Source organism: Hypanus sabinus, unplaced genomic scaffold (genome assembly GCF_030144855.1).
Source record: "Hypanus sabinus isolate sHypSab1 unplaced genomic scaffold, sHypSab1.hap1 scaffold_1164, whole genome shotgun sequence".
NCBI classification, from domain to species: Eukaryota; Metazoa; Chordata; class Chondrichthyes; order Myliobatiformes; family Dasyatidae; genus Hypanus; species Hypanus sabinus.
The window spans coordinates 25,945-53,268 of NW_026779223.1; the positions used below are offsets into that span (position 1 = coordinate 25,945).

The following is a 27,324-nucleotide window of genomic DNA, read 5'->3' on the forward strand; positions in this document are numbered from 1 at the left end:
CTGAGAACTCTAACAGGCTTGTCCGGGAAGATTCGCAGTCACAGATACTCACAGTGACATCCATTGACTCTCCAGTATCCACTCGGTTTGTTCCTTCCTCTAGTTATTCCAGTAGATTTGTCCGGCAAGATTTCCCTCAGCAAAAACCATGCTGACTTTGACTTATTTTATCATTCCTCTCCAGGGACCCCGAAAGTTCTCCCTTAAAAATAGACTCCGACACTTTCTCAACAACTGAGGATGGGCTGACTGGCCAATCATTTCAGTACTTTAGCCTGCCTTCCTTCTCAAAGAGTGGAGTGACATTTGAAATCTTCCAGCCCTCCGGGAATTAGGTAACTTTGAAGATTGTAACCAATGCATCCGTTTTCCTTTGGTAACTTCTCTCTGGACACAGAGATGTGGGTTGTCTGTTCCAGGAGACTTATCCACGCAGTATCTTTGAAATTTCTTGCACATTGCCCTCTGTAATCGCAAAGACACTCACTCCTACTCCCTGAAACGTATTGGTCTCTGGCACACTACTAGTTTCCTCCACTGTGAAGACATATGCAAAGTATAAATTAAGTTCATCTACCATTTTTCTCACCCATTAATACCTCACCATTACTTTGCTGTGACTCAAGATTAACTCTGAGCTTACTATTAGCCATAGTAGAACTGAAAAACAAATAGTATCCTGGTTTATATGATTGGGTACTTTGCCATTATATTACGTTTTTATTTCAATTTTATAGAATTTTACTTGCCTTTTGTTGGATTTTAAAAGATTTCAAATCATCCATCTTCCCACTCACTTTGCCACCTGAGATTACCTTCCCATGGCTTAACTACAGTCCTTAACTTTCTTTGTCAGCCACGGTTGCCCACATCAGCCACTTAAAAGCTTCCTCTTCTGTGGGACATCTCTATCCAGCACATTATTTACAATTACAAGGAAATTCTGCCTTCTGTGCACTGCCTGCATCACAGCCGTTATCCCCATCCCTTTGTGATACTGATATATGTGACTTATGCTTCTCGCTCAGAAAATTCAGAACGATTTTAATCACACCTCTTCAGTGAACAGACTTCTGGCTTTTGTCCATATCACTTACGAATGCTGAGTTTTCGTTGTGAGAAAAACCGGACCTTGACATGTTGGAAGCAACTCACCATCCAAGAGTCGCATTCTGGCACAGCGAACCTCCTGTCTGTTCCACTAACGAACGAATCCCCGATCACTACAGCTTGTCTCTTTTTTCCCACCCCTTCTGAGTCAAGAGGCAGACTTACTGCCGAACAGCAAACCACTGGGACATCGCTCTCTCTGGCCGTCCCGACCACGATCTCTCCAGTCACTGTTCTGCCACTCTGGCTCCAATCCCTCTGGAACTGGTTGGCACCCATGAGTGTGAAATGTATAAACTTTCTGGTTATTAACTGACTAGCACGTGACTTGGGTTTCATCACTACCTTGAAGGTCCTGCCCTTTAATCTAACTCCCTGTACCCCCTCGTTTCTTGTCCCACCCATGCCATGTGTAGTCAAATGGATCACGATCTGACATGCTCCCCACTGGGCGTTGGACCATCTGAACAATTGCAATACCTTCGTCAGGATGTGGTTTAATGACAACAGCTCAGAGTTCAGCGCAAACATTTCCTCAGTTCTTATCAACGAGCTCCAGATCCGGGACAGAGCATCTCCCTCTGCAACAGGATGTTTGACTTCCTCATGGGGAACCACAGTCATTGTAGATCGGTCACAATATTTTCGATCAACAAACAGTGTTGAAGTCACAGTGAAGCTGCATAGGGGATTTTATAACCAAACACATACAGTGGAGGAGATTTACTAACCAAATAACATGCAACAATTACAGCACGGAAATAAGCCATCGCGGCCATTCTAGTCCGAACCGAACGCTGACTCTCACCTAGTTGCACCTACCTGCACTCAGCCCATAACCCTCCATTCCATTCCAGACCATATACCCATCCATTTGTTTAATGACTAAATCTAATCTGCCTCTACCCTTTCTACTGGAAGCTCGTTCCATACAGCTACCACACTCTGAGTAAAGAAGTTCCCCCCTCTTTACCGTAAACGTTTGCCCCCTTCCTCTCATCTCATGTCCTCTTGTTTGAATATCTCCTACTCTCAATGGAAAAAGCCTATCCACGTCCTCTATCTATACCCCTCATAACGCTAAATACCTCTATCATGTCCTCCCCCACCCCTTCAACCTTCTACGCTCCAGAGAATAAAAACATAACTTGCTCAACATTTCTCTGTAACATACATGCTGAAACCCAGGTAACATTCTAGTGACCAGAACTGTACACAATACTACAAATTTGGCCTCATCAAAGCCTTGTACAATTTTAACATTACATCCAAACTCCTATACTCAATACTCTGATATATAAAGGCCAACATACCAAAAGATTTCTTCACCACCCTCTCCACTTGCGATTCCACCTTCAGGGAACTGTACACAATTATTCCTAGATAGCTCTGTTCTACTGCATTCCCCAATGCCCCACCATTCACCATGTATGACTTATTTTGATTAGTCCTACTAAAAAGTAGCACCTCACCCTTATGAACATTAAACTCCATTTGCCATCTTGCAGATCACTCTTCTAACTTGCCTAAGTCTTTCTGCAAGATTGGAAAACCGATTTCATTATACACTGCGCCTCCTATCTTAATATCTTTTGCATATTTACTAATCCAATTTACCATCCCATCATCCAGATCATTAATGTATATGACAAACAACATTGGACCAAGTACAGATCCCTGAGGTATACCACTAGACGCCGGCCTCCAACCTGACAAACAGTTATCCAAAATTACACTCTGGCATCTCCCATCCAGCCATTATTGAATCCATTTACTACTTCTACATTAATACCTAACGATTGAACCTTCCTAAATTAGCTTCCGTGTGGAACCTTGTCAGAGGCCTTAATGAAGTCAATATAGACAACATCCACTGCTTAACCCACGTCAACGTTCCTTGCAAGCTCTTCAAAACAATTCAATAGTTTTTGTCAAACATGACGTTTCGCGCACAGATCCATTTTGACTGTTCCTAATCAGACGCTGTCCATTCAGATCATTATATATGCCATCAAAAAGGATACTTTCCACTGATTTACCCACCACTGACGACAAACCTACAGGCCGATAATTGCTAGGTTTACTCTTGGAACCCTTATTAAACAATGGAACCAGATGAGCAATTCGCTAATCCGACACCATCCCCATTTCTAATGATATTTGAAATATTCCTGTCAGAGCCCCTGCAGAGTCACCGGCAGTAAAACTAAATAAGTCTCCGTTCATTCCCACTCTTTGCCTCTTCCCACGGAAACACCACTTCATCCATTATACTCCGCACATTAATGCCTTCAGTCCTGCATTCATCCTTTTCGATGGTGTCCACAATTTACCATGCATCTCAGAAGATTGACTGCGATGTCTCCCCCTCAACAGCCTCTCCTTAGTACAAATTGCCTCGGTTTGTAAAACCACTTACCTCATCCTCAGCACTATTTTCAGCCAATGCCGATCCTTCTGCATTGAAATGTGTGCAGCCCAGTATAATATTTGCACTGATATCCACCATCTGATTACCACCTGTGTGTGAGTTCCTATCACCATCCGTCTCCACAGCCTCTCCAACCTCTCCAATAACTGTTTTGGCACTCTGGTCCCATCCCTCTGGAACTATTTGACACCCATGAGTGTAAACTGTATAATCGCACGGGCTCTGGCCCGGAGAGCACGGTGCTCGGGTCTCAATACTGAGTTCACTACCCTGGAGATCCTGCCCTTTAACCCTTATCCCTCTAGTCAATCATCCTAGCCATGCCATTGTTAGCCAAGTGGAACACGATCTGACTTGCTTTCCATTGGACCTTGGACAATCTGAACAACTGCCATACCCACATCGGGCTGCTGTTTATTGACAACAGCTCAGAGTTCAGCACAATCATTTCCTCAGTTCTTATCAACAAGCTCCACATCCGGGGCAGTGTACCTCCCTCTGCAACAGAATGTTTGACTTCCCATTGGGAAACCACAGTGTAGCTCGGTCACAACATTTCCGATCAACAAACAGCGCAATAGAGGCACATCGGCCCACAAAGCATTGTCGAAAATGCTCTTATCGTGGAATTCACCAATGATAACCCATAACACTATATTTTCGAGGCTCCATCCCCTTTCCAGGAGTCTCTTAAGAAACCCTGTCGTATCCGGCACAGCCACTAGCGCCGGCAGCCAAATCCACGCACTCTGCGTAAACAAAGAAAAAAAAACAGTGACAACTGTAACTGCTTCCAGGCACATTAAAACAGTGCCCTCTCGTGCGAGCTATAGTTTCTTGTGCCCTGCACCCTGCGTGTAACTACCTCTCTGTACGTTCAATCTATCACCCGGAAAGCCTCTCGAATTATTTGAAAATTCCCTGGATGTTAGCATCTGTGCACAGTCAACACGTTGACCCCGCTGACCTTGTCTCTGTCCACAAGAGGTCTGTAGTGGCTTGACTGTCCTGCTACCCAGTGGCCTCGGTCCGTCTGGAGAATTGGAATATCTCCATCAGGCTGCGGTTGATCGGCAACAGCTCAGCGTTCAGCACAATCATTTCCTCAGTTATAATCAACAAGCTCCAAATCCTGGGTCAGTGTATCTCCCTGTGCAACCGAATGTTTGACTTCTTCATCGGGAAACCACAGTCAGGGCAGATCGGCCGTAACATTTGCCATCCACAGGTAGGGTTCAAGTAGTAGAGGGGCTACAAAAGGGCTGAGACAGATTGTGGAAATGGGCAAATAAATGGCTGATGAAATACAGTGCCGGGAATTGTATGGTCTTGCAATTCAGGTGAATAAATAAACGTGCGGACTATTTTCGAAATGGAGAGAAAAGCGAACAATCTGAACAAAGCAGACAAGTGAAAAAGGATTTGGGAGTGCTTGTGTAGGATTTCCTCAAGGATAATTTATTGGTGGAGTCGTTGGTGAGGAAGGCAAATACAACGGTCGCATTGCTTTCCAGAGGACTGAAATATAAAGAGAATCATTTAATTTTAAGTCGTTATTCGGTAGCCTAATCTGGGGTATTATGAGCAGATTTCGTTCCCTTATGTAGGGAAGGATGTGTGGACGTTGTGAAGGGTGAAATGGAGTTTCTCGAAAATGATTCCTGGATCGAGGAGCGTTGAATGAATCTGGGCCTGTCCTCTCTGGGATTCTGATGAATGAGTGATGACGTCATTGAAGCCTATCAAATGTTGAAAGTCCTCGATAGAGTGATTTGAAAGAGAGACTAAGGCCTGCGGGGAAAGCCGCAGCATGCAGCGATGAGAATTTAGAGCGTATGTTCGGAGGAATTTCCTGCAGAAAGGCGGAGATTTGAGGAATTCCTTGCAGCTTGCGGCGGTGGAAACAAAATGATTGTGTATGTGCAGCACATCGGTAGATCCAGATAAATGTTTCTGCTGAGGAAATTAAGCAGCTACGGATTTTTTTTTGTTTGTTTTTTTTTAAGCTAAACCAAAAAAAAGGTGGTATTTTCCTGCTTACAGCCTCAGCCACGTGATATTGGCTTATGGTACAGAAGATTAGAGAGTTCAACGCGTGGCTCAAGGTTTGGTGTCAGAGAAGTTGCTTTGATCTAATGGGAAATTGGCACCAGTATTGGGGAAAGAGGGAGCTGTTCCAAAGGGACGGGCTACACCTGATCCGGGATGGATCCTTGAGAGTCACATTAAGAGGGGATGTGTTCAATAGATTGGCGGAGTATGGATACAGTAAAAGTAAGAAGTGTGGATAAAGATGAAGTAAAATCAAGAAATAAAAAAGAGGAAAGTAAGAGTGGAGTGAAGTGAAGCGAAGAAACGTCAAGTGTAAAGAGAGAAAGATGACATGATTTTAAAAACAATGTCAAGGCAGTTTATCTGAATGACCCTAGTTTTCCAGATAAAGGCAATGAACTTGTGGCAGAAGTCAGTTTAAAACGGAATGTTTTAGTAGCCATTATAGAGACTTTGTTCCAGGGTGGAGAGCATTGGGAAGTAAATATCCAAGGATATCAAGTAACATGTAAAAGTTAAGCAGAAAGTTCAAGGAGTTGGGTTAGCGCTCTTAATTAAGGATGCGATAGAGCGATAGTGAGAGACAATATACTGTAAGATCTAAGGAGCAGAATGTTGAATCCATCTCGGTGGAGATAACACATTCATTCAAACACGAAGAGGATGTCATGCTTCCGACTGAATAGAGGCAGGCATCCCTGCTTCGGCATTCCCATACCCCGGAGAGTGATTAGCTGTCACGTTCTATTTAAGGCTCAGACTGACAATTATTACCTGCCAGCATTGCTTCATGGAATGTCTGTCGGTGAAGGCCTTGAGCCGAGCACTCAGTGCAAAACCGTAGGAGATCCAAATCCTTTACTGTTGTTTGTGATTTTGTCTTTCGATTTCTTCACTGTCATCTTGTTTATTTCGAATCTGAGTCGAACTGTATTTCAGACCATAGTCTGCACTTGCCTTCACTACCCTCCATATCTCTCTCGGTGCAGAAGGGATTGCAGCGTTTGGAGTTCGAGAGATTTGGTCTCTCATTAAAGAGACGCAGATTTCGCAGGAAGTACGACAAGGAGCGCTCTGGCTTGTCGCATCGCCGCCTGGAGTGGAGGCTGCAGCGCAGAGGGTCGCCAGAGTCTGCAGAGGGTTCTAGACTCAGCCAACCCCATCACGGACACAAACCTCCCCTCCATCGAGGACATGTTCAAGAAGGGATACCCGGGAAGACCACATCCATCAGCGAGGAACCCCTCCCGCCGTGAAATGCCCTGTGCTCATCGGTACCATCGGGGATGGGGTACAGGAGCCAGTAAACTCAACAATTTACAGGCAGTTGCTTCCCATGCGCCATCAGATAGCGAACGCTCCCTGAAAACTTAAAAACTCCCTTGGTATTCACATTTTTTGCATTATTTATTAATTATCCCAATTTACGTTAATTTTATAATTTGCAGCGTGCTGAGGTCACGCTGAACTTGTATACGACGTTCGTGAGGCCGCGCTTTATAAGGCAATGTTCAGTTCTTGTCGCACTCCTGCAGGAAAGATGCCGCTGAGCTGGAAAGAGCGTAAAGGAGCGTGGGTAGGAATCCAGGAGAGGGACAGATAGGGTGAATGTGCACAGTCTTTTCCCCTGGATCAGGAAATGGAGAGCCAGAGTGCACATAATTGAGGTAAATGTGTGTGGAGAAAACGGAGAAAGGGGAGGCAGAGAATAGGGCCCTAGGGGGAGAGGAGGGGTGGAAAGGGAATGAACTGGAGAGGAGTGGAAAAAGGAAAAGGAGTAGCAAGGGGGAGCAAATGGGGGGAGCAGGGCAGAGAGAGGTGGTGTGCACCAGATGGGGAGAGGTAGAGCAGTGAGGGAGAATGGGGATATGAGTAGAGGAGGAGACTAGGGTAGGAAGGAAGGGATGAGAGGGTGGGTGGGCTTGAAAGGATAGGGGACTGAGGGTGAGGTAGATTGAATGGGGAGAAGTGGGATGAAGTCACTTGACTGAAGTCGGCCCGACAGGCTGTTGACAGAGAGCTTGGATCTCTTCAGGAATATCCGGGTATAAATATGCCGATTTCTCGCAGATGAATCTGTGTTTCCTTTTGCAATTGTAAATGTAACTGTATGAGTCACACTTACTGCAGTTGGGCGATCCATAGAACATCGCGTACAGAACATAAGAGGCCACATTCCTATGAAATGGGTTGAGACAATTTCAAAAGAGACAAAATAGATCCAGCAGGCAACTGGAGATCGTCGCCAAACTAATCCCAGTAATCTACGCTGTCACCACAGACCCCTGTCAGCCGCTGAAAAAAATCCCATGATACCGCGCTCTCTTCACAGCCCCGCATCCATGGCAGTACGAATCCCACTACTGCGCTCTCCACTGCAATCCCGAGTCAGTTCCCCCACTCTCTTCCAGCAGCCATGTATCAGTCCACAAGCTAATCCCACTGTCCCACTCTTCTGACCGCCCTGTATCAGACTCCAAAACAATCGCACTGCCCCACTCTCTCCCCATGGCCCTCTGTCAGACTCCAAACTTATCTTACTGGGTCACAGCTTCGTATTGGTCTGAAAACTAATCCCACTAACCGACTCTCTCCCCACGGCCTCGTGTCCCTCCCACACCACCGACCTGTAACAGTCCAAAACTCACCCGTCACCACATTTTCCAATCCAGTAAGTTCCGGATTCTTCTCCGACAGAGATGGAAACAAATTCCTATGAAATTAAATTCATTCGATTAATTTGCATTCAACGCCCTGGGAAATGTTTCACTGCTAATGCAATGGTTTCTCTGTAGCTGCAGTGTGTTTGTGTTATGACGAGAGATAACGGGGGCTTTGGTATGCATGCCGTCCCCTGATGGGAGGGGTTTTCTATCCTGTGAACCCGAGAGCAAGGGACTCGCGGGCTTTTGCTCGGCAGAAGATGGAGAGAGAAGATGCCAGAACGGGGTAACCGTAGACTGCAGTCCTGAGCGGACTTGAAATGGGGTCGGGAGCTGACCACGCCAGCGGGAAATCGATGGAGAACGGACGGACGGGAAAACAGTCAGCTCCAAGGAGCGGAATAGACTGTTCCGTTAAAATGGGCCCTTTTTCAAAATTGTTTTCTGTACTGACCCTGGAGTCAAATGAAGAATCATAAAGCCCAATCGTTTAATTGCAACTGGTGATCTGTTCGTTATTTCGTGGGATTGATTTGTAACCGGGCAACACATCACACAAACGAGATTTCTCAGTTTGACCGGGCCGGAGGCATTATCGACGCACACCCCTGCCCAACCCCCAGAGAAACGCACGCTGGTCGAACCAGAGGGTAACATTCAGGCTCTCTCCATACCTCATCACGGGAAAATGTGAAGAGATGGGGTCACCCGGTGATGCTTCCAGGAACGTGCGATGGGACGTTGCAGACTAAGTTTACATTCTTACAGGCTGCATCACTCTCAGGTATGGAGAGGCTACACTCAAAGTTTTAGGAACAGCTTCTTCCCCTCAGCCAGCCGATTCCTTAATGGACTTTGAAGCTTTGAACACTACTTCACTTTTTATAAAGTACACCGTTTTTGTTTTATTTTTACATTTTAAATAATCTATTCAATATCAGTGGATGATTTACTTCTTTATTTTTTATTATGTTTTTTTTAAATTTTAATTGTTATTTTGTCTTCTTCTGTTATATCATGTATTGCATTGAACTGCTGCTGCTGAAGTAACACATTTCACATCACATGCAGGTGATAATAAACGTGATTCTGATTCTGCTTCTGGTGGGAGTTTCACTGTGTGTCTGACCCCGGGAGTGTGTGATGGGACGGTGTGGGGGGAGATTCACTCTGTGTCTGACCCCGGGAGTGTGAGATGGGACGGTGTGGAGGGAGATTCACTCTGCGTCTGACCACGGGAGGGTGGGATGGGACGGTGTGGGGGGAGATTCACTCTGCGTCTGACCACGGGAGGGTGTGATGGGACGGTGTGGGGGGAGATTCACTCTGTGTCTGTCCCCGGGAGTGTGTGATGGGACAGTGTGGAGGGAGATTCACTCTGTGTCTGACCCCGGTGTGGACCGATTCAATCTATGTTAGTCCCCGGGAGTCACATACCTCTTCCTCGTTTGAATTTATTTCCAGGAGCCTTGCATCAAAGTTTGAACAATGTTCCCTCGCTCCATCATAAGGTTTCTCCAAGGATGATATGAAATAACACCGATCTCCGTTTCCGATCCAGTTCTGAGGACACGTGAGCTCTCCTAATCAGGAAAAAAAAAGAATACAGTGAATATCCCGCCATATCAGCCACTGCAACAATTTGTATCAGGAAAAAGTCAAACTCCCACCACAAAGTCTCTTCCTGGATTCAGACAGCAGGTGTCGCTGCTGTCGCACTGTTCTGTGACACACAGCTGCAGCCAGGGACAGAGTGAACCTCCCTCCGCACCGTCCCATCACATATCCCGACATCAGATACGCAATGCAAATACCTCGGCACCGTCCCGTTACAAGATCCAGAAGTCAGTTATGGAGTGAAGGTCCCTGCAGACCATTCAATCATAAACTTCCTGATTGGGCCGACAAAATGTTGCTTTCCATTCACAACGTCACGTTAGACACACTTGGGGGTTGACAAAGAAACAAGCTGTTGTCTCACGGTCCCATTATACCCTCCCGTGGTCAGGCAAAGCATGGTTTTCCTTCTACCCGGTGAGATCACACACCACAGGGGACAGCAAAGGAGAAGCTCTTTCCGCGCCATCCAACCTGTTCTTCACTTTTACACCTGACTCCCAAAAGTCTCCTTCTTCACATCCACGTCATTGGTCCCTGCACGACATTTGGCTGCTCACCCTCCCTCGTGAGAATACTGAGAACTTGACCCGAGATATCGCGCAGTCTGACACCAGCGAGGCAACAGACCATTCGAGATTCTCGAACTCTCCTACGGAAACCCTTATCTACCCCCAATAAGTGTTGAATCCCCTATCACTACTCCTCTCCTCCTTTCCCTACTTCCCGTTCTGAGCTGAGGGTCCAGTCTCGGTTCCAGAGACCTGACCACTACGTCCTCACCAACAGTGTGCAAAACGGTATACTTGTTATTGATTGGATCGGCCACAGCTGTACTCTGCTCTTCCTGCCTGTTCTCTTTCCCTCGCCGTTAATCTGTTCGCTGATAAACCTCCCCCGTTGTCTCAGAGTCCGACTTCCACGCGCATGCCCAGTCGTGCCCCGTTCAAACTGCCGAAGAAAATACCTCCCCGCTTTCAATCTGCTCGCTTTTTAAACTCCCCCGCTGTCTCAGAGGGAGAGTGATTGTCACTCTACTGCTTCTCAACACACCACAGAGCAAATTGTCAGACACAGAGGGAAGCTACCTCCACACGGTCCAATCACACAATTCCGTGTCTAACACAGTGTGAATCTCCCTCCTTACGTCCAATCACACACTTCCTGGTGAGTCACAGTGTGAAGCTCTCTCTGATCCGTCCCATCACATTCCCCTGTGTTCTCACACAAAGCGTAGTTTCGCCCACCTCCTCCCATGGCACAGTCACGGGGTCAGACTCCCTCCAGAATATCCAATCACACATTCCAGTGTTACATAGAATGAACATCCCTCTGCACCTTCCGATCACACACTCCCGGATTCAGACACCGACGGTCTCTCTCAAGGATCCCATTACACACTCCAGATGCCGGACACAGAGTGAAGCCACCGCTGTACCATCCATCACAATCTCACGGATTCAGAGTGAAACTGTCTCTCCACGCTGAATATCACACTTCAGGGGTCAGACTTGAAATTAATTTCTCTGGGTACTGTCCCATCAGAGAATCCCGTGGTCATGCACAGAGTGAATCCAACTACACAACCTCCCATCAGATTCTCCTGTATTCAGTGACAGAGTGAACCTTCCTCTACACAATCCCATCACACACTCACCGGGTCAAACACAAGGTGAATTATCCCCCATTACAGCTCTTCACACACTCCCGATATCAAGCACAGAGTGACGCCTCCTCTCTCCATGCCTATCCTGTGACGAGGAGCGGGAGAAAGAGGGGGATGATGCCTCACCTTTTCTGCTGGTCAACAATTCACAGATTTGAGTCTTGGTTTCGTTGACAGATCTGTACTTCTTTTCCATCTCAGTGAACTGGTGACGGTGATCGCTGTTGATTCGTTTAAGATCGGACAGATTAGAGTTGAGCTCAGAAAGATTCCTGAGACAGGTTCTCCGGGAGAGGTCCAGGAGGGAATTCTCGGATATTGTGGAATCAAGGGTTGAGTTTAACTCATGAACTTGTAGTCGACATTGGCGCTGGGTCCTGTTCATCTCGTGATACTCTTCCCAAAAGAGCTGGAAGTTTCGGTCGCATGGGATCTGAGACTCAGGAATCTGTGTTACTGAGAGAGATGGTGAAGGATGTTTAGCGTTTACAGTGACACGTGTGTCAGCGTCACGCTACCGAACAGGTCACAGAGAGTGTGGTGTCAGTGTCACAGTGAAGGGTGTCACAGTGAAGGTTATGCTGTGGGCACAGTGAGAGGAGTCGGGGCCACATTGATGAGTGTCTTTGTCGAGCTGAGGGGTATATCAATGTCTCCGGAACGGTTTCGTTGTTATTACCATGGGGGGGGGGTCTGCGTCAGTATCGTGCAGGGTATGTTCACGTTGCTGTGACGGAAGTGTCGACGTCACTGTGATAGGAGTTTGTTTGCTACGGCGAGAGTTGTACCGGTTCACAATGAAGTGTATCTCGATCTGAAAGTGAAGGAAATAGGGAAATGTCAGACTGAGGGGCCTGGTGGAGTCACTGTGCGTGGAATATCTGTGCATTTGTGTGCGGTGTGCTGGTCTCACAGAGAGGGACATGTCTGTGTCATGGCGAGAGACATGTCATGGCCAAGGTGTTTGAGAGAGGATCACGCTGAGGTGTGTGTCGCTGTCACGGAAAATGCTACGTCGGTGTCATTGTGAATTTAGGTGCCGGTATCACGGTAGGGGTTTCCCTGTGTCAGGGTGAGGTGTGGGTAATTGCCTCAGTGAGCGGGTCATCGGTGTTTTGTTCCGGTGTGATACTGTCTCGGTGAGGGGTCTTACGCTAACTTCTGAGTCTTTGCCACGATGCGGGGCGGAGCGGATCACTGTGCAGCGTGAAGGTGTCGCGGTGTACGGTACCTCAGTGTCACGGTGAAGAGCGTGTCGGTGTCACTGTGAGGTGTGTTTCGGTGTCCCATTGAGGAGTTTATCAGTAACATCGGCAGGGGTATTTCGATATTACAGTGAGGGGAACGTTGCGATCAATGTGCCTGGCAGGTGTGTGTCACGGCGAGGGTCGTGTCAGTGTCGCGGTCAGGAGGGTATCTGTGTTTCGTTGAAGGTCGTGACCGTGCTACACCGTCAGTGGCAGCATGAATCCTGAATGTGTTACGGTAAATGCCGTGTTTTTTTTTTATAACGGTTAGGGATTTGTCCGTGTTATAGAACATAGAATAACTCAGTACAGTACAGGCCTTTCTGCCCAAAATCTTGTGCCTACACCTAAACCCTGCCTCCTATAAATACACCTACTTTAAATTCCTACATATACTTGTCTAGTAGGCTCTTAAATTTCACTAGTCTATCTGCCTCCACCATTGACTCAGGCAGCACATTCCACGCACCAACCACTCTCTGAGTAAAAAAAACCCTTCCTTTAATAGTCTCCTTGAACATCCCACCCCTTACCTTAAAGCCATATCCTCTTGTATTGAGCAGTGATGCCCTGGGGAAGAGGCGCTGGCTGTCCGCTCTGTCTATTCCTCTTAAAATCTTGTCTACCTCTATCATGTCTCCTCTCATCCTCCTTCTCTTCAAAGAGTAAAGCCTTAGCTCCTTTAATATCTGAACATAAAGCATACAGTCTAAACCAGTCAGCATCCCGGTAAATCTCCTCTGTACAATTTCCAACGCGTCCACATCCTTCCTATCGTGAGGCGACAGAACTGGACACTGTACTCCAAGTGTGACCTAACCAGAGTTTCGCAGAGCTGCATCATTACCTCGCAACGCTTAAACTCTGTCCCATGACTTAGAAAAGCTAACACAGAATAAGCTTTCCTAACAACCCTATCTACCTGTGAGGCAACTTTCAGGGATTTGTGGACATGTACCTCCTGATCCCTGTGCTCCTCCACACTACTAAGTATCCTGCCACTTTCTTTTGACTCTACCTTGGTGTTTGTCCATCCAAAGTGCACCGCCTCACACTTCTCCGGGTTGAACTCCATCTGCTAATTCCCAGCCCATCTCTGCACCTTATCAATATTTCTGCAATCTTTGACAATCCTCTACACTATCCACAACACCACCTGCCTTTGTGTCGTCTGTAATCTTGCCAACTCACCCTTCTACCCCCAGGTGGTTAATAAAGTCCAGGAAACGTTGTGGTGCTAGAACCGAACCTAATGGGAAACCACTAGTAACAACTCTCCAATCCGAATTTACTCCCTCCACCACGACACTCTGCTTCCTGCAGGCAAGCTAATTCTGAATCCACCAGGCGAACCTTCCCTGGATCCTATGCCTTCTGAATTTCTCAATACGCCTACCGTGTGGATCCTTATCAAATGCCTCACTAAAATCCATGTAGTTCACTTCAACCGTATTACCATCACCTCTATGACTAGTGACCTCCTCGCCGAAATCTAACAGGCTTGTTAGACACTATTTGCACTTCACAAAGCCATGTTTACTGTCGCTGATCAGACCATGATTCTGCAAACGCCCATCGATCCGTTCTCTGAGAATAATTTCCAACAGATTTCCAACCACAGATATAAGGCTCACTGGTCGATAATTACACTGACTATCCCACCTAACTTTTTTTCACAAGGGGACAGCATTCGCCACCCCCCAATCCAACGGAGGCATTCACGTGGACAACGAGGACATAAAGATCCTAGCCAGAGGCTCAGTAATCTCTTCCGTCTCCTTGTGGAGATGCCTCGGGAATTTTGCTTCAGGCCCCGGGGATTTAACCGTCCTAATATATGTTAACAGTTCCAAAACATCCTCTCCTATAATATGAACATGCTCCAAAACATGAACCTCACTCATATTGTCCACACCGTCATCAATTTCCCACTGTTTGGTGAATACCGAAGGGACGTGTTCTTTGAGGACCTCGCTCAATTCCACAGCCTCCAGGCACATCATCCTATTTTTATCTCTAATCGGTCCTATCTTGTCGTTCCTGTGTTCTTCACATGATTGAAGAATTCCTCGGAGTTTTCCTTTACCTCCGCGCCAAGGTCTTCTCATGCCCCCTTCTTGCTATTCTCAGCTCTTTCTTAAGATCCTTTCTTGTCCCCCTACATTCCTCAATAGACCCATCTGATCCTTCCTAAACCTCATGTATGCTGCCTTCTTCCACCCGACTAGATTTTCCACCTCACTTGTCACCCATGGTTCCTTTTGCTTATCATTCTTTATCTTCCTCAACTTGAAAACATTACCCCTAACAACCTGCAAGTGACACTTAAACATCGACCGCATGTCCATAGTCCATTTCCCTGCACAAAGATCATCCCAATTCACACCCGCTATCTGTTCTAGTCTTATAGTCTCGTAATTTGCCCTTCTCAATTAAAAACAATCCTACCCTCCCTGAATCTATCCTTCTTCATGATAATGCTAAAGGTCAGGGAGAGGTTGTCACTCTCCCCCAGATGGTCACCCACTGAGAAATATGTGACCTGACCAGGTTCGTTACCTAATATTAGATCCAGTATGGCATTTTACCTGGTCGGCCTGTCAAAATACTGTGACAGGAATCATAACGGACTTAACGGACTCTGCCCGTCTAAACCGTTGGAATTAAGCAGGTGCCAATAATTATTAGGGAATTTAAAGTCACACATGATAACAACACTGTTATTTTTGCATCTTTCCTAAATCTGCCTCCCAATCTGCTCCCCGGTATCTCTGCAGCTCCCAGGAGACATACAGAATAATCCAAATAACTACTCCCTTCCTGTTCCTGACTTCCACCCATACTGACCCAAAAGAGGATCCTGCTGCATTACCCTCCCTTTCTGTAGCTGTAATAGTATCCCTGATCAGTCAGGTCACACCTCCTCCCCTTTAGAATCCATTCCTGCCCTAGTGTCAGCCAAATCTCTGTCATGGCCACGAAATCACAATTCCAAGTATGTATCCCAGATCTCAGTTCATCACCTTTGTTCCTGATGTTTCTTGCATTCAAGTGCACACACTTCAGCCGTTCCACCTTACTACCTTCACACACTTTATTCTGCTTCTTTTTCCTAAAAACCTCTTTATATGTTATATCTTGGTTTATTTCATGCAATGTCCTTGCAGTTCTCGCATGCCTTTTTTCCACCACCACCTCACTATCTGTTCCAACACTCTGGTTCCACTCTCCCTGCAAATCTAGTTTGAAACCCTTGGAGCAGCTCGAACAAGCCTTCCCGCAAGGAATTTATTCCACTTGCAGTTCAGGTACAACCCGTCCCTGAAACAAGACCCAATTGCCCAGAAACATGAAGCCCTCCCACCTACACCAACTCTTTAGCCACGTACTTAGCTGCAGTATCCTCCTATTTGTAGCCTCACTAGAATGTAGAATTGGTAGAAAGCTTGAGATTGCAAACCTGGCGGTCAGACCCTTCAACTTTGCACCTAACTCCCTAAGCTCTCTTTGCAGGCCCTCCTCCTTCTTCACATCCACGCTATTGGTCCGTACATGGACCACGACATCCGGCTGCTCACCCTCCCTCTTGAGAATACTGAGAACTCGATCCGAGATATCGCGGGCTGTGGCACCAGGGAGGCTACAGACCATCCGAGATTCTCGATCTCTCCCACAGAGCCTCTTATCTGTCCCCCTAACTATTGTACCCCCATCACTTCTCCTCTCCACTTTTCCCTCTTTCACTTCTGGGATCCAGTGTTGATGCATTCGACGTGACAACTCAGAACTTCTGGTAGGTCCTCCCCACGAGCAGCATCCTAAACGGTATACTTGTTGTTGTTTGGAACGGTCACCGGTGTGCTCTGCTTTTCCTGCCTATTCTCTTGTCCTCACCGGACAGTCACACAGCTACCTGTCTCGTGACTCTTAGGGGTGACTATCTCCATGAAAGTCCTATCAATTTTTGCCTCTCCCTCATGAATGATCAGATGTTCATCCAACTCCAGTTCCCTAACTCGGTTTGTCAGGAGCTGCAGCTGGATGCACCTTATACAGGTGTAGTCATCAGGGACAATTGTGCTCGACCTGACCTCCCACATCCCGCAAACGGAGCATTCGATTGTCCTAACTGCTGCCTCCATTACATACTTCTAAGTAATTGAAAGAGTTTACCCGGCCTTACCTCACTGGGAGCAAGCTCGTCCTCGGTCTCTGCTCGCCGAAGCCTGTCGAGCCAAAGCCTTCCTACTCTGTCTCCCACTACTCCATCACCCGCTCCGTTAATCTGTTTGCTTTTTAAACTCTCCCGCTGTCTCAGAGGGAGAGTGTTTTTGTTTTCCTTTACAGCTACTCAACGCACCACAGAGCAAACTATCAGACACAGAGTGAAGCTGCCTCCACACGATTGCATCACACACTCCCGAGTTCAAAACAGTGTGAATCTCCCTCCCTTCGCCCCATCACACACTTCCTGGCGAGTGAAGCTCTCTCTGAACGGTCCTATCACCCCCCCTGCGTTCTCAGAAAAAGCGTACTTAGACCCAGCCCCTCCCATGGCACACGCACGGGTTCACACTCCCTCCACAATATCCAATCACACATATGGTGTCACACAGAATGAAGGCGCCTCTGCAATGCTAGAAGACACACTCCCGTAGTCAGACCCAGACGCTTTCTCTCGACGATCCCATTAGAAACTCCGGGAGTCAGACACATAGTGAAATTCCCTATGCACCGTCCCATCATTGAGTCCGGGTTTCAAACAAAGTCTGAAGTTGTTTCACCACGATACCGTCACACACACCCAGATTCAAACACAGAGTGAATCCAACTCCACAACGTCCCATCACACACTCCTGTATTCAGTGATAGAGTGAAACTTCCTGCACGCAGTCCCATCACACACACACCGGGACAAACACAGAGTGAATCACCCTCTACACCATCTCTTCACACACTCCCGATATCAAGCACAGAGTGACGATTCCTCTCTCCATGCCTGCCCGGTGATGAGGAGCGGGTGAAAGAGGAGAATGCTGCCTCACCTCTTCTGCTGGTCAAAAATTCACAGATTTGAGCCTTGGTTCCGTTGACAGATCTGTACTTCGTTTCCATCTCAGAGAACTGGTGACGGAGATCGCTGTGCATTCGTTTAAGATCGGTCAGATTAGAGTTGAGCGCAGAGAGATTCTTGAGACAGGTTCTCTGGGAGAGATCCAGGTGCGAATTCTCCAATATTTTGGATTCTAGGGTGGAGTTTAACTCATGGAATTGTAGTAGACATTGGCGGTGGGTCCTGTTCATCTCGTGATACTCTTCCCAAAAGAGCTGGAAGTTACGGCCGGATGTGATCTGAGACTGACGGATCTGTGACACTGAGAGAGAAGGGGAAGGATGTTTAGCGTTTGCAGTGACACGTGAGTCAGCGTCTCGCTACCAAACTGGTCACAGAACGTTTTGGGTCTGTGTCTCGGCGAAGGGTGACACTGTGAAGCATTTGCTGGTGGCACATTGAGAGGCGTCGGCACCACCTTGAGGGGCTTTTCTGTGTTACGCTGAGGGGTATATCAATGTCCCGGTGAAGATTTCGTTGTTATTACAATGGGGGTCTGCGTCAGTAAGTTGCAGGGCATGTCCGAGGTGTTATGAGGTACGTGTCGGTGTCAGTGTGATAGGAGTTTCTGTTCCCCGGCGAGAGGTGTACCGGGTCACAATGAAGTGTATCTCATTGTCAAGGTGAGGAAAATGTCAGCGTGAGGGCCTGGTTGTGTCACCGTGGTTGGAGTATCTGTGCCATGGTGTGGAGTTTGCTGTTCTCACAAAGAGGGGTGTGTCTGTGACACGGGGAGAGACATGTCATGGCCACCGTGTCTGTGAGAGTGACAGGCTGAGGTGTCTGTCGGTATCACGGAGAGTAATATATCAGTGTTATTATGAATTTAGGTGTCTGTATCACATTAAGGCGTTTGCCTGTGTCAGGGTGAGGAGTGGGTACTTGCCTCATTGAGCGGTGCATCGGCTTATGTTCAGGGGTGATACTGTCTCGAAAAGGGGTCTTACAGTGACTTGTGACTCTTCACAATACGGTGCATTGCGAATCACGTGAAGGTGTCACGGTACATCAGTGTCACTGTTAGGAGCGTATCGGTGTCACTGTAAGGTGTGTCCGCTTGAGGAGTTTAACAGTAAGGATCAGGGGCATGTCGTTGTTCGTGGGGGGTACGTTACGGTCAGTGTGACATCCATGTGTGTGTCACGGCGATGGTCGTGTCAGTGTCGCGGTCAGGAGTGTATCTGTGTCTCGTTGAAGGGCCTGCTGCTATAACAGCATTGGCGTGTCGATTGTGTTACGGGAAAGGCCGTGTTTTATCAGGCCCTTCTGCCCACAATGTTATGCCGACCCTTAAACCCTGCCTTCCATATAACTCCCCACCAGAAATTCCTCCTCATTCCTGTCTAGCAGTCTCTTAAATTTCACCAGTGAATCTGACTCCGCTATTGACTCAGGCAGTGCATTCCAAGCCCGACCCACACTCTGAATAAATAAAAAACCTTCCTCTAATATCCTCTTTCAACTTCCAACCCCTTACCCTAAAGCCGTCCTCTTGCATTGAGCAGTGCGGGCCTGGGGAAGAGGTGCTGACTGTCCACTCTATCTATTCCTCTTAACATCTTGTATAACTCTATCATGTCTCCTCTCATCCTCCTTCTCTCCAAAGAATAAAGCCCTAGCTCCCATAATCTCTGATTATAATTCAGACACTCTAAACCAAGATAAGTCCTAGTAAATCTCCTCAGCACCCTTTCCAATTCTTCCGCATCCTTCCTAAGGTGAGGGGAATAGAATTGGACACTGTACTCCAAGTGTGGCCTAAGCAGAGTTTTATAGAGCTGCACCATTACCTCGCGACTCTTAAAATCTATCCCTCGACTTCTGAAAGCTAACACCCTCTAAGCTTTCTGAAGTATCCTATCGATCTATCAGGCAACTTTTAGGGATCCGTGAACATTTACCCCCGATCCCTCTGCTCCTCCGCACTACCAATTCTCCTGCCATTCACTTTGTACTCTGCCTTGGATATTGTCCTTCCAAAGTTTACCGCCTCACATTTCTCCGGGTTGAATTCCGTCTGCCACTTATCAGGACACTTCTGCATTCAATCAGTTTATCTCTGTATTTTTTGACAATCCTCTGTACTACCCACAACACCACCATCCTTTACACTCTTTATTCTGCTACTCTTTCCTGAAAACCTCTCCATATGTTAGATCTGGCTTTACTCCATGTACTTCTTCCACTGTTCTATCACTCTGGGTCCCATCTTCCTTGCAGACTATTGTAAACCCTCCCGAACCACCTACCTGAAGGGATATACTTCCCCCTTGAGTTCAGGTGCAACCAATCCAATCTGTACAGGTCCCACCTTCCCCAGAAGGGATTCCAATGATGCAAAAATCTAAATCCTTGCCCCCTGCACCAGCTCGTCAGCCACACATTCAACTGCCATCTCCTCCAATTCTTAACGTCACTGTCACGTAACACTGTCAGCAATCCTGAGACCGTCACCCTTGAGTTCCTGTTCTTCAGACATCTGCCTAGTTGTCGAAACTCACAATTCAGGACCTCATCAGGATGGTCTGATCATGGGCAGTCAGCATGGCGTTGTGAAGGGCAGATCGTGCCTAAAAAGCCTGATAGAGCCCTTTGAGGAGGTGACCAGGCATAACGACGATGGTAGTGCAGTGGGTGTGATCTGCGTGGGTTTTAGTAAGACATTTGACAAGGTTCCACACGGTAGGCTTATTCAGAAAATCAGAAGGCATAGGATCCTGCGAGGTTTGGCCGGGTGGATTCAGAGCTGGCTTGCCTGCAGAAGGCAGAGTGTCGTGGTGGATGGGAGTACATTCGGAGTGGTGGGTTGTGACGAGGTTTGTCCCATGAGGTTCTGTTCTGGGACCTCTACTTTTTTGTAATTTTTAATACCGACCTGGATGTGGAGGTAAAAGTGTGGGTTGGGAAGTTTGCAGACGACACAAAGGTTGGTGGTGTTGTAGATCGTGTAGAGAACTGTCCAAGATTGCGGAGAGACATTGATAGGACGCAGAAGTGGGTTGAGAAGTGGCAGATAGAGTTCATCCCAGAGAAGTGAGAGGAGGGATATTTTGTAAGCACAAACTCCAAGGAGGAGAATAAAGTAAATGGCAGGATACATGAAAGTTGGAGAAGCAGAGGGCTCTGTGGGAACATGTTCACAGATTCCTGAAAGTTGCCCCACAGGTAGATAGTGTAGTTAAGAAAACCTATGGGGTGGTAACTTTCATAATTCGTGGAATAGACTTTAAGATATGCGATGTAATGATGCAGCTGTATAAAACTCTGGTTAAGCCACACTTGGAGTACCGTGTCCAGTTCTGGTCGCCCCACTATAGGCAGGATGTGGAATCGTTGGAAAGGGTACAGAGGAGATTTACCAGGAAGCTGCCTGGTTTAGAGAGTATGGATTATGATCAGAGATTAAGAGAGCTAGGGCTTTACTCTCTGTAGAGAAGGATGAGAGGAGACAAGATAGAGGTGTACAAGATATTAAGAGATATAGTGAGAGTGGACAGCTAGCTCCTCTTCCCCAGGGCACCACTGCTCAGTACAGGAGGACATGGCTTTAAGGTAAGGGGAAGGAAGTTCAAGGGGGATATAAGAGGAATGTTTTTCACTCAGACAGTGGTTGGTGCGTGGAATGCACTGCCTGAGTCAGTGGTGGAGGGAGATACACCAGTGAAGTCTAAGAGACTATTAGACAGGTATATGGAGGAATTTAAGGTGGTGGGTTTTATGGGGCCATGTTCTGAGGGTGAACACAACATTGTGGGCCGATATACCTGTAACGTGATGTACTATTGTATGTTCAATGTTCTATGATCATTCCTCTTCCCTGTGACAGGTTTTTTTTAATCGGTGTTACATTAAGGCGTTGGTGTCACTTTGGTGCTTTGCAATAACATTTTCTTCTACTCTATTTATAGTCTGACTCCACCCGGAGCCGTTCCACTCACCATGGATCGAGAGACCGGCCACTGTCGCGATGAGGGCGGATGTAACTAGACAGAGTAGGCAGATAAGACGGTACGGTCTATTTCCGATTCTCACTTTGGACTCCTGCTCTTGCGCAGCTGTGGAGAGATCGTACGACCATAAGATTATAATACATAGTTAATGAGTCGACAAGAGCTACTAATGAATACTTCAGTATATTATTGATTGTGGTGATGATTTTCTGCAGTCTGAAAAGCTTGAGCATGCAGGTATTCAGAAAGAGAATGTGCTGGCTCTTGTGGAGAGCATCTAGTTGGATACGTCGCCTGAAATGGACGAAATGTACAGCAGGCTGCAGTGAGAAGAAAGGGAGGAGACAGCTAGACCTATGGCTTCGATCTATGCATCATCAATAGCGACGGTAGAAGTTCCGAACGATTGGAGGGTTGCGGATTTTGTCCCCTTACTCCAGAAAGGGAGTACGGATAGCCCAGGAAATTATATACCATTGCGTCTTACCTCAGTGGTCGGTAAGTTTATGGAGAAGATGCTGAGAGGCAAGAAATGTGAAAATTTGAAGAGGTGTAAAATGATTAGGAGTAGTCTGCAGTAAAGGGAAGGTGGTACCTTACGAGCCTGAGGATGTGACCAAACACATTGATGACGGAAGAGCAGTAGATGTAGCGTACATGGATTTCAGCAAGGCATTTGGTAAGGTACCCCATTCAAGGCTTATTGAGGAGGTAAGGAGGTATGGGATCCAAAGGAATATTGCTTTGTGGATCCCAGAACTGGTTTGCCCATAGAAGGCAAAGAGTGGTTGTAGACGTGCCATATTCTGCATGGAGGTCGGAGTGCCTTAGGGATCTGTTCTGGATCCCTTATTCGTCGTGATGTTTATGAATAAGCTGGACGAGGAAGTGGAGGGAAGGGTTAGTATGTTTACTGATGACACAAAAGTTGGAGGTGTTGGGGAAAATGTGGAGGGCTGTCAGAGGTCACAGCAGGATATTGCTAGGATGTAAAACAGGGCTGAGAAGTGACAGATGGAATTCAACCCAGATAAGTGTGAAGTGGTTCATTTTGGTAGGTCAAATATGATGGCAGATTATAGTATTAATGGTAAGTCTCTTGTCAGTGTGGAGGATCAGAGGGATCTGGAGGTCCGAGTCCACAGGACGCTCAAAGGAGCTGCGCAGGTTGACTCTGCGGTGAAGAAGGCTGACGGTGTATTAGACTTCATCAGTCATGGGATTGAATTTAGGAGTCGAGAGGTAAGGTGAGGAGGAGATTTACAAGCACGTTGCCTGGATTGGGAAGCATGCCTGATGAGAATAGGTTCACTAAATTCGGCCTTTCCTCCTTGGGGCGAAAGGGGATGAGACGTCCCTTGATAGAGGTGTACAAGATGATGAGAGGAATTGATCTTGTGGATAGACGGAGGCTTTTTTCCAAGGGCTGGAATGGTTGCCTCAGGAAGAATAGGTTTACGGTGCTGGGGAGTAGGTACAGAGGAGATTTCAGGGGTAGGTTTTCTACTCAGAGAGTGGAGAGTGTGTGGAATGGGGGCCGGAAACGGCGGTGGAGCCGGGGAACACAGGGTCTTTTGAGAGGATTGTATTGAGCAGTAATTCTTCTCTGTTTTTATGTTTCATAAGATGTAGTAGCAGTAGTAGGCCATTCGGGCCACCGAGACTGTCCGCCATTCAGTCATGGGCTGATCAAATTATTTCAGTCATCCTCACTCCCCTGCCTTTTCCCCGTCCCCTTTGAAACGCTGGATAATTAGGAACCTATGTCTCTCTGCCTTATACGCACCCAGTGACCTGCCTTCCGCGGCTGCTCGTGGCAATAAATCCCACAGCTTTACCAGCCTCTGACTAAAGTACATTCTCCGCACTTCAGTTCGAAAAGGTCTTCCTTCAGTCCTGAAGCTGTGCCCTCTTGTCCCAAAATTCCTTACCATGGAAAATAATATTTCCATATCTGATCTGTTCAGGCCTTCCAGCATTCGGAAAGTTTCTACGATATCCCCCCTCATTCTACTGAACCTCAGGGAATACAGACCAGGGGCTGCCAGATGTTCCTCATACAGCGACACTGTTATTCCTGGAATCATTCTCATGAATCTTCTCTGAACCCTCTCTGATGTCAGTATGTATAAGGAGCCCAAAACTGCACGCAATACTCTAAGTGTGTTCTCACCAGTGCCTTTTGGTGCCTCAGCAAACTCCAAATTCCTTGACTTGGCAAAGGCTGATAGATGTCTGACGGATTCCAGAGATTAGTCAGGTCGTTTCAACACTGTATACAATACGCCTGATTCAGCCTAACTAGTCTCCCCTGAGCCTCCTCCGCTTCCTCCCGAGGAAGCGGCCCAGGTGTCCGACCTCTCGTTGTAACACATGCCACCGAACCCCGGCAGAGTCCTGCTAAACCTCTCTGGAGGACACCCAACGCCCTGACATCCTTCCGATAATGGGGTGACCAGAACTGTATTCAATACGCCTGATTCAGGCCTGCTAGCGATATTTATAAAGTTGCAACATAACTCCCTGACATTTGTTCTCAATGCCCCGACTAATAAAGACAAGAATGCCATAGAACTTCTGAATCATCCCATCAAACTGTGCAGCCCCGTTCAGGGAGCTATGAACATGGACTGCAAGATCCTCTGCCCATCTAAAGTAAGGACATGTTCGGCACAGCACTGTGCTCTGAAGGGCCCGCTTTGTGCTGTAGGTTTTCTATGTTTCTGTGTTTCAACACTGATAGCGTGTCATTTCTATCATTTGACCTATCAAGGTGCAACATTTTAGGCTTGTCCGGGTTAAACTCCATCTGCCCGGTCTCCAAACCATATCTGTTACTGATCTACGTCCCGCTGAATTGTTCGTCATTCTTCTCCGCTCTCCACATCATCTCTCGCCGTAACATCTGCAAACCTACTAAATCACCCATCTACAATTTCATCCAGATCATTTTATATACATTTAAGTGCCGAGAGGTAATATTGCATCTATATAGGACCCTGGCCAGACCCCAGCTGGAGGACTGTGCTCAGTTCTGCTCACCTCACTACAGTAAAGCCGTGGAAACCGCAGAAAGGGTGCGGAGGATATATACAAGAATGTTGCCTGGATTGTGGAGCGTGCCTTATGAGAATAGGTTGAGAGAACTCGGCCTTTAATTTTTAGAGCCACTGAGAATGAGAGGTGACCTGATAGATGTGGACAAGATGATGAGAGGCTTTGATCGTGCGGATAGCCAGAGACTTATTCCCAGGACAGAAATGCCTAGCACGAGAGGGCATGGTTTTAAGCTGCTTGGAAGTTCGTACTGAGCGTAAGTTTTTTTTTACCCAGAGAGTGGTGAGCGTGTAGAAAGTGCTGCCGGCGGCGGCGGTGGAGGTAGAAACGATAGGGTCTTTTAAGAGACTCCTGGATGGGTACATGGAGCTTAGAAAAATAGAGGGCTATGGGTAAAGCCAATGTAGTTTAAAGGTAGGGACATGCCCGGCACAGCTTTGTGAGCCGAAGGACCTGTATTGTGATGTATGTTTTCTATGTTTCTATGTTTCTAGCCCACCCATCTACATTTTCATCTAGATCATGTAAACACCTCACAGAAAGGAATTTCACTGGGGATCCGAGTGTCAGCCTGTTGTTACCAGACTGCGGTCAGTCGACGGAACGAGACAGAGGAAGTGGTCGAAGCAGATGCATTAGAAGCTTGGACACTTGGGAGTATGGCACGTGACCCCTCCGGAATGACGTCATTTCTGCGAACTCTGACCTGTTTCTGCAGTGGTTGACGGACCGCTGGGTCCCGAGGAAATGGGAGGATCTTCGTCCTCATCAATGCTGGGTTCCTCTTTCTGAAATTTCAGCTCTGAGTAGCTGGAGTTCAGACCGTCTGGGAGAGAGCAAATCAGACAGTCAGAGAAGGAAGTGAGTGCGAGCGGTAGAAAATGGGGGAGGGTGTCAGAGAGAGAGAGAGATAGATAGATAGATAGGGTGAGATAGCCAGAGAGAGGTTGAGGGAGAGGGGGGAGAGAGATGAGAGACACAGCGAGGCAGAAGAGAAGAGCAATGGACAGATAGGGGGAGAAAGAGATAGGGGCGATGGGCGGGAAGGTTGAGCAGAAAGATTGGGGAGGGAGAACGGGGTGAGATATGCGGAAACGGGGGCGGGACAGGGGAGAAAATCGGGAACAGTGAGAGGTCACGGAGAGCTGTGAGAGAGGGCAAAAGAAAGGGGGATTGAGAAGGGAGAGTGAGAGAGGAGAAAAATGGCAGAGGGATGGGGACAAAGAAGAAGAAAATTTGAGAGAGAGAGAAGAGCGAGGGCAGAGTAGTCGGGAGAAGGAAAAGTGTCGTGGATAGAGAGGAGGAGAAGGCAGAGGGGATATGAGAGGCAAATGTAGGGACAGAGCGAGGTGGGAAGATTGGGAAGGGCGGACGGAAAATGATGAGAGGGAGCGGGGAAAGAGGGACAGAGCGCGAGACAGAGACCGACAGTGGTAAACCGGTGATTGTGATAAAGTAGAGACAGGAGGGAGAGGGGACATTGAGAGAGGGCGAAGAGAAGGGGACAGTGGGCAATAGAAGGGAAAAGGAGGAGAGGGAGGAGGGGAGAGACGGAGAGAGAAGGGAGAGAGGAGAGGGTGGGAGGGGAGAGAAGGGAAGGCGGGGAAGGGAGTGGGGTTTAAAAAGGGAGACAGTAGTTAAGGCTTCATGCCGCGCACTCTCCACACCGAACCCTCTACAGCACTCTCTCTTAAAACACCCCAAGGCGCTCCCTCTATATCGTCCGTTCCAGGGGCTCACTCTTCACGGCACCCTCCCAACTCATCACCCCACATTTCGGAGCCCCTCCCATCGTCTCTCCCACGCGTTCACTCCGCCTGATACTCAAACAGGGAATCAATAGGGTAACTGTACGTTTGCCCTCAGATCTCTCGGCGGGATTGGACGCCTCACCTAAACAGAATCAATCCAACAAAGATGAAACATAGAAACATAGAGAAATCGGTGCGGGAGTAGGCCATTCGACTCTTCGAGCCCGCACCGCCATTCGGCATGATCGTGGCTGATCATCCAACTCAGAACCCTGCACCTGCTTTCTATACCCTCTGATCCCTTTAGTCAAAAGGTCCATATCTAACCTCCTCTTAAATATAGCCCATGAACCGGCCTCAACTGTCTCCTCTGGCAGAGAATTACACAGATCCACCACTCTCTGTGTGAAGAAGTTTTCCACAACTCGGTCCTAAAAGGCTTCCCCTTTATCCTGAAAAGTGTGATCCCTTATTCTGGACCCACTCCCCCCCCCCCAACATTGGAAACCATCTTCCTGCATCTAGACTGAAAAATCCCTTTAGAATTTTTGTGAGTTTCGATAAGATCTTCCCGCAATTTTCTAAATTTCAGTGACAATAAGCCTAGACGATTCATCTTTCTTCATATGAAAGTCCTGCCATCCCAGGAATCAATCTGCTGAACCTT

At 47.4% G+C, this 27,324-nt stretch overlaps 1 protein-coding gene across 1 annotated transcript in view; it reads right to left on the bottom strand.

The window, feature by feature from the left end:
* Positions 1–27,324, bottom strand: part of LOC132386446 (C-type lectin domain family 4 member M-like) — a 43,887-nt gene that overhangs the window by 2,920 nt on the left and 13,643 nt on the right. Inside the window, exons 3-8 of the mRNA XM_059958719.1 lie at positions 25,613–25,732; positions 21,838–21,954; positions 17,832–18,161; positions 11,666–11,995; positions 9,694–9,839; positions 8,242–8,306 (exon numbers count right to left, since the gene is read on the bottom strand). Of these exons, the coding sequence (XP_059814702.1) occupies positions 8,242–8,306; positions 9,694–9,839; positions 11,666–11,995; positions 17,832–18,161; positions 21,838–21,954; positions 25,613–25,732 (1,108 nt within the window). The remainder of the gene's footprint in view (positions 1–8,241; positions 8,307–9,693; positions 9,840–11,665; positions 11,996–17,831; positions 18,162–21,837; positions 21,955–25,612; positions 25,733–27,324) is intronic.